The 7,512-nt window shown below is 65.4% G+C and overlaps 1 protein-coding gene across 4 annotated transcripts in view; it reads right to left on the reverse strand.

Annotated features, from left to right (window-relative positions):
* Window positions 1-1,957: 1,957 nt before the first annotated feature.
* The window catches only part of HDLBP (high density lipoprotein binding protein), a 59,069-nt gene continuing 53,514 nt past the window's right edge, over window positions 1,958-7,512 (reverse strand). For all 4 annotated transcript variants that reach the window (XM_010832885.1, XM_010832882.1, XM_010832884.1 and 1 more), the window contains exons 21-30: window positions 7,434-7,512; window positions 6,988-7,126; window positions 5,914-6,068; window positions 5,127-5,231; window positions 4,824-4,958; window positions 3,791-3,934; window positions 3,040-3,225; window positions 2,650-2,766; window positions 2,419-2,547; window positions 1,958-2,329 (exon numbers count right to left, since the gene is read on the reverse strand). In XM_010832885.1, the coding sequence (XP_010831187.1) occupies window positions 2,243-2,329; window positions 2,419-2,547; window positions 2,650-2,766; window positions 3,040-3,225; window positions 3,791-3,934; window positions 4,824-4,958; window positions 5,127-5,231; window positions 5,914-6,068; window positions 6,988-7,126; window positions 7,434-7,512 (1,276 nt within the window). In that variant the 3' untranslated portion in view covers window positions 1,958-2,242. The remainder of the gene's footprint in view (window positions 2,330-2,418; window positions 2,548-2,649; window positions 2,767-3,039; window positions 3,226-3,790; window positions 3,935-4,823; window positions 4,959-5,126; window positions 5,232-5,913; window positions 6,069-6,987; window positions 7,127-7,433) is intronic.

Raw genomic sequence — 7,512 nt, forward strand, 5'->3', positions numbered from 1 at the left:
TTTCTTTCACTTACGGAGATGTAAGAAATCTTGGGCTTGCATGAAGTGAGCACACCAGCGTAACCAGCATTCATACAAAGATACAGCCCTGGTCACTGGGGTGTGGTGCCTGGCAGGGCCTGCCCCCACCGCCTTCCTTTCCCGCCTGAAGTGGTCACACCTTGGCCTCAGGGTCAGGACCCCTAGGTGTGACCTCTTCTGGGGGGCACACCACCATGAGCCTTCCTGACAGCACTCTGCTGTGTGATGCCCCCTGAATGAAGACCACTTACCCATCCTACCTGGCTGCCATCAAACTCTCGTCCCCACCCCCTGGTGCCCTGGAAGGTGTCGGGTCACCGTCTGCCCCCAACTGTGACGCCTCCCAGCGCCCTGGCTCCTGCGAAGCCGTTGGTTCAGGACTGAGGACCCTGTGCCAGCTGGGGGGCCGCACCAAGCATCTGTGGGTGCCTAGTGACCCTCCAGAGCATGCCAGACACGCCTGGTTCCCTGAGACTGAGCTCGGCAGGGCGTGATAAGACGAGTCTCAGCACACTGTATCCAGTTTGGGTTTTATTTTAGGATTTATAAAATTCCAGTGTCATCCATATTCACGAGCCTTCACACACGTTTGCATATAATCTCCAGATTTCAAAGCTAAGGCCAAGGGATGGATGGTAGCTACGGACACATGTGACACGGAAGACATTCGAAGAGGAGCTGGACACACGTCAGGTGCTCGCAGCCCCGGAGGCCGCAGGGCACAGGCCGGGTCAGTCACCATGTGACCTTCGATCACCATCAGCCCAGGCACAGTGAGGGCCGGGGCTTCGCAACAAACACACACGCGCCAAGTCTCTCATGGGAAGGGAGCTGACCCGGGAGAGGCCCCGAGACCCTGCGGACAGAGGAGGGGCTCCCAGGGACAGGCACCCCTGGGGAGGCGGGAGGGCACCCTTCTGCCCTCCCCGGCCATCGGCTCCGCCTCGTCTGGGGCCGCACACAGGCCCCGTCGGCCCCACTTTACGGACGGGCATGTTCAAGGCCACGTGGGCCAGTGGGGACTTGCAGTGGGGAGACTACTCTTGGTCTGTTCAGGAATTGCAGTCAAGGTGACTGAGCCTGAGTTAATAAATGAGAGAAAAACCCCCCATGGGGTGGGGGTGGGGCAGAAGGTGGGCTAAGCAGTGGTGACCCTCCTGAGGACACAGTCAGCTTCTCCAGGAGGTCGGAGACCACGGACCGGACAACTCAGAGTGGCCCGTCACCTCCGGGAGACAGATGGCCCAGGGCCCAGGGCCCCACCTTCCCCTTCACCAAGCAGCCTGCCCTACGGAGACCTGGGGCTGCCGCCTGGACCAGCCCACCAGACTCCTGAGAAGGATACGGTCCTCCGCCGGCTAGGACAGCCTCTGCACCCCAGGGCCAGCCGCTTACCTCTCGTACATGCGTCTGAGGACGTCTGGGGGGTGGCCTGCGCACTCCCCACTCTGGACTGCAGGGGTCAGGGAGGGCGAGGCCTGGAACCCAGTGGACTGGGGGGCCAGGGGCGGGGAGGGTGGTGGAGCCAGGGGCTGGTGGGCGCGGGGAGCTGAAGGTGGTGCAGAAGAGCAAACAGGCCTGCTGCAGGGAGGGGGGCCTCAGTGGAGGGGTGGGGGTCCCAGCTCCCTCACCCCCGCCTGCATTCCTCAGAGCCCTGCCCTGCGGCCTCGGCTCTGCCTGCGGGGCTGGGCGGTCTGGGGTGGAGGCCCGACGTGGAGGCCAGGCCGTCTGAGAGCCGCCCCACCGGCCTCCTGGTCCTCGGGCGGCCCCGGGCTCTCGCTTGGGCCAGTGACACCCAGTGTGCACACGGGGCCTCCCCTCGACCCCGGGGTCGGGGTCAGCGGGCTTTCCAGCAGCTGGAAGAGGCGGGTGGTCCTCGCGGAGGACGTCTGCGGCAGGCAGGGGAGAGAGAGGTGGGAAAGGACGAGGGCAAACGTTTGGCTTTTATAAAGTCAAGGAAATTTATTTCCTGAGGTCATGACAGGAAGCAGGTGCGGCCGCAGCTGCGGGCTCTCCCGGCGGGCGGGAGCTTGGCCGCTGAGCGGGGGGACTCCGAACCACGGCCTCCTTAGTGTTCACGAGGTGCCGAGCGCAGGGCCGGGCCGGGGCTGCTGGCTTCGCTGTGAGACCTCAGGGCGGGCGGGATCGACACATACGCAGGGTCCAGCCGCTGGGTCAGAGTGAGACGGACCCTCGCGGGGCAGGTGCTGCTCCTTGGTCATTATCGCTTGGGGCCCCAAGGCAGGGTCTTGGGGGCCACCTGAGCCCCGAAGCTGGGGAACTCCTCGGAGCTGCTCATGTCGGGAGCCTGTCGGGGAGCACACGGCTTCAGGGACAGCCGCCCCACAGCAGTGCCCGGGACAGCACAAGCGCGGGACGCCGGGGCCAAGGCCTCACCTTCTCGCTGCTGCTGGCGGTCCAGGGGGCATCGCGAACGACAAAGCCCTTGGACGGCGCCTTGGACTCCTCGTGGGCTGGGGGCTTCAGGTACAGCTGCAGCGCCTCGCTGTCCACCACGTCGGCCAGCTGGGGGCACAGGCGGCGTCAGTTTGCGGCAGGGGAGCCCGTCCCGGCCCCGGGGGCCCATCACCCTGGGCCGTCGGGGCCAGCCGCCCCCGCAAGACTCACGTATTCCTCCTCCAGGTTGAGGATGTGGTCGATGGCTTCCTCCACGTTCTCTGGGAGCCCCGTCACGGTCACGCAGTTGGGGTCGGGCGCCCCACTCTGCGGGAAGCGGATGTCCACCTGGAAGGAGTGCACACAGCCAGGGTGGGCGAGGCCCCGCTGTGCGTGAGCGCACGGCCCCCTTCTAGTGGAGGGCCCCCTGCCATTCAGAGTTCACGCTCCTCCGGACGCAGAGCCCGCCGCTCACTGCCCACAAGTGCCAGCTGTCCCCGCTGTGACCCCACAGCACCTCACCACCTGAGCCTTGGGTCTCCGACAGTTTGGGGGTGTGCGGCCCATCTCCCCGCCTGCTCTGAGGATGAGCCGCACTCCAGGCTCAGCTTAGGGACTCACCTTGAACTCATCCATGATTTTGCGGATGGCTTTGCCACGGGCACCGATGATGCGGGCGTGAACGCGGTGGTCTAGCGGGACGTCCTCAGAAACCATCTGTTCAAGCTCACCCACGATCTTCAGGATGGCGTCCCGGGCAGCCTCTGTGTTCTTCTCGTAGCCTGTGATGGTGATTTGGTCCTGGGGCTGAGAGAGGATCTGGTCAGAAGAGGGCACCCCAGGGACACCTGACCGCGAGCACCAGGGGCATGCACCACGAGGGTGCCACGAGGAGCAGGTGCTCACGGCGGGCTGCGCCTGAAGGGAAGACCGGCGGCCGGGCAGGGTGGCAGCACCCCCGCCTCCCCCGACAAGGACAGTCGCCACCACGGGCTGAGGGCGCGGGCACAGACGAGCAGATGCCGGACGGCCAGGGTGTAGGGAAGGCCCTCCACTGGAGACTGAGGCCTGGAGAGTAGGTGCAGACGCTGCGGCTGGCACCCCACCCTCAGCCAACGTGAGACGCCAGACCCGAAAACACCAGCAGAGAAAGGGAGGACTCAAAGCAGAAAGGAGGAGACAAGAAACTCCAACTTGAGGCCATGCCCCTCAGAACAGGAAAAAATACTATGACCCGGAGAAGGACACGCCACAGTGCCAAGGACCCGAGCACGACGATGAACATCTGGGGGCTAGACAGGAGCAGGAACTGAGAGCTGCCCGGGAGAGAGACGCCGCCAGGCCACAGCAGGGCAGGCCCCCGGCCCCCTACCTGGCTCCCATCGTCCTTATCAGGAAACTGGATGTTCACGTCATGCTCCAGGCGGATCTGGGTGATCACCGCCCCCTTCCTCCCGATGATCTTGGGGTGGTATTTGGGGTCCACAGTGACACTCAGCTTAAAGCTCCGTAAAGCCTGCCGACGAGACAAGGCTCAGTGAGGCAGGAGCGCTTCCACCCCGGCCCTCACCGTCGTCGCCCCTCCATCCTCTGCCCGCGGGCATCGCATCACTCTGCACCAAGAACAAGGCTTGGCTTTGCAGCTGAGCTCTGTGGCCCGCCCCCCAGCAACCGAACCAAAGGCCCGAGGACGCCGCTACCGCGAGCACAGGCCTTCAGGTGGACCGGGCACAGCGCCGGCCCGGCTCTACCTCCTGGGTTTGGGACGAGTGAGTGTGCAAGCTGGGCTGTCAGGGTGGTGGGACGCGAGCAGGCCCCAAATCCCCAAACCAGACAAGAAGAGCGGACCCACAGAAGGGAACTAAAGTGCACAAGGACGTCCACAGCCAGAAGTTCAGGCTGCGCTCTGGGCAGAGGGGACCCCAAGGCCGGCACCGCGTTCAAGGCCGACCTGACGTGTGTGAGCTCCTGTCACCCCCACACTATCCGCAAGGGGCTTCGGGCTGCACAGGACCCGCCTGGCGTCACGCCAGCTCCAGAGGCACAGGGGTTTCTCGCGTCCCCGTCAGCAAGGAGACGGCACCCCGGGTGCTGGCAGGGCTGCCGGGACCACGGGCACACGCTGGGGCCTCTCCTGGCACCCGGGCCTCCCCAGCTGAACCCTCCCTGGAAGGCTGGCAAAGGTCTTCATATTTATTTAACACACAGCTAACGACACCAAGTCCAACTGCTGCTGTCTTCGTAAAAGAGGGCCAGGCCCCCGTCACCACCCTCAGTGGGAGCTCCCGGCCCGCAGGACCCTGGGCTGCGACACAGGGTCAGCCGGCACTGTCTCGGCCGCCCGAAGCCCGGCTGAGGGCCGGCCTGGGTGCGAGGGGCTCGGCCCCGGGACGCCCGGCCCTCACCCGGTCCTCCTGCTCGGCCTGCAGCTCCTTGACCCGCTCCAGCAGCCCCGCCTTGGCCCGGTCCAGGTGCGCAGCCAGGCCCGTGATGGCGATGATGTCAGACTGCAGCTCAGGCGCCGGGACGTGAATGTTCACCTGCGTGGAGACGGGGGCAGGCCTGCTGCAGAGGGCGTCCCTGGGGACACAGCTCAGCCTCGGGATGGGGAGGGTGGGGGGAAGAGCTCAGCTCGGGGAGCAGGCAGGAGCACGGCACCCCCTCCCAGCACCCGGCCTCCGGGGAGACAACCTGCAGAGCGGCTTTACCTCAAACTCGTCCATCATCTTGCGTATCCCACTTCCCTTCTGGCCAATGATATAGCGGTGAAGGTCAAAGGGCACCTCCACTTCAATGGTGACGGGAACCAGCGCCTGCAGGACAGGGCTGGGGTCAGGCCTGAGGGTGGGGGTGGGGAGCTCATGGGCTCAGCAGCAGGCCTCCCAGGGGCACAGGGAAGAGCCCTGTGGGAATGAGATGCTCTCTAGAACCTTCCATGCTGCCCCAGCTGGGCAGAGCGCCACTCTCCATGTGAAGGGACACGGGAAAGGGTGGGGGGTGCAGCAGCCCCTAGGAGAAGCAGAGCTGTGCAAGCCCAGGGCCTCGGGGTCTGGGAGCCCACAGAGGGGCTGGGGCCACACAGAGGCGCACCCTGATCCTGGCCTCAGAGACCCTAGAGAAGGTCAGAGCAACGGGACTCCGCCCGGGACCACGGCCCCCTCCTGGTGCAGCGCTTAAGACCCCTGTCATCTCTGCAGCCTGCCCGCCCTGGGAACCCGTCTGTTTCCCGCTTGTCCTCGCATCACGACAGGACCCTCAATCCCGTCCACGGCGCTGGGGCTCACTGAGTGCTGCCCCTCGGGACCCTGCACACTGCGGGGAGGGGCCAGGGGAGGGGGCCGGGGCAGGGCGGTGCCCGAGCCCCACCAGCTGTGCTTGTCTGTGGCCCCAGGCCAGCAGCTCCGCCCCTAACGCGAGCCCAGGTGCTCAGGTCTCAGATCTGCGCCAGCTCCCTGCTGAGGGCCGGGGGCGGGGCTGAGTGGGGTCCAAGCCCACCTCCAGGGCTTCCTTGGCCGCCTCGCACTTCTCCTTCCGGCCGGAAATGACGATGATGTCGCACCTTCTGGGGGAGCCAGGCTCAGCCTCCTTGCCCTCTCTCCCCTCTGCGGCATCCTCGCCGTTCTCGTGGACAGCAGGCTCCACGCTGTGCCCTAGGGACATGGAGGAGCAGCTCAGGCCGCGCACGCCCAGGGCCCAGCACCCCCAAGGTGCCTCGGGAGGACGGGATGGGGTGGGGGGCCGGGCCTCCACACCTGCCTCAGGGGCTGCAGGGGGAGGCGGAGCAGGGCCCGCTGAGAAGGGAGGAGACCACCGCCAGGCGGAGGTGGCTTGAGAACAGGACCGGATGGGGACGCGGTAACGCCTGCCCCTCACGTCAGGAGGACAGCACGCACAGTGCAAGCACGCTGGGGCTGACAGCGGCTGGCGGGGTCCAGGGGTTCCACATGGGAACCAGACGTGACCAAAACAACCAAAGGACACTCGTGGAGCAAGACAGCGTCCAGGAGACAGGAACAGAGACGCAGCCGCCCAAGGCAGCAGCAACCAGGCGGGCAGAGCCCGCGAGAGGACACAGGGGCACACGGCTCTGAGCGCACGGGTCGCACGAGCCAGGCTCCCCGACGCCCCTCGAGTCCTCGTCCTCGCGAGGAAGCCGCGTGGGTGAGGGGTGGGCCTGAAGCGGACACACAGACGACTCAGAAAGAAAAAGCGTGCCGTGTGTAAGCCAGGTGGTGAGCGCAGACTCATCTCTACACCTTCCTGTGCAGCTCTTCTTTAACGTGAGGTTGTTTCAAAATTAGTGAACATTCGAGTGGAAAACGTAAACGCAACAAATATGGTTGAACTTGTAGCCCAAGCTCTTCTGAGGAAGACAGGAGATTCACCTCCTCCCGCGCGGGAGGCTCTCCCGGGCCAGGTCACTAGCCGCTGGGAACCCTGAGGACGTCCGAAGGGCCCTTCATCGCCCTGCAACCACAACACCGCCTGCTCCGACAGGCCAGAGCGACCCTGAGCCTCTGGAAGCCCCCGGACAGCCGACAGCCCCCGCCTCCCCCAGCCAGGACCCACCTGGGTTCTCTTCTCTGTCTGGGAATTTAATTTGAACGTTATAGTCCCGGGTGATCTGCTGGATCTTGGAACCTTTAGGGCCCATGACCGATCGATGGAATTTCTGGGGTATGGTGCATTCTATGGTCACCTGGGCTTCCTGGGAGGAGACAGAGCAAAAAAGAGAAGTCAAGTCAAGGTCAGTTGCTCAGGGCCAAGTTCACGGCCACACCACTTCTGCCTCCCTCCCCCAAGGCCACTGGTCGCAGTGGCCCGGGGTAGGGCCACAGGGAGGCCCCCGCCCCGCCGCACAGCCAGGGGCCCTCAGAGGCTGGGCTCTGTCTGCCCTGCTGCGCCTTTTCCCTGGGTCTGACTCCCCACCCAGGAGGGGGCAGGCAGGGGCTGGGCCTGTGAGGGCAGGGAGCAACCGCCCGTCAGGGCCTGAGCCCGCCACGCTGGGGGCCCACCAGGTCCTCGATGATCTCCTGGATGCGCTTCTTGGCCGCCTCCACGCAGTCCTTGGCGCCCTTGAGGGTGACCTTGTCG

The sequence above is a fragment of the Bison bison genome, unplaced genomic scaffold, assembly GCF_000754665.1.
Source record: "Bison bison bison isolate TAMUID 2011002044 unplaced genomic scaffold, Bison_UMD1.0 scf7180017862692, whole genome shotgun sequence".
Lineage (NCBI taxonomy): Eukaryota > Metazoa > Chordata > Mammalia > Artiodactyla > Bovidae > Bison > Bison bison.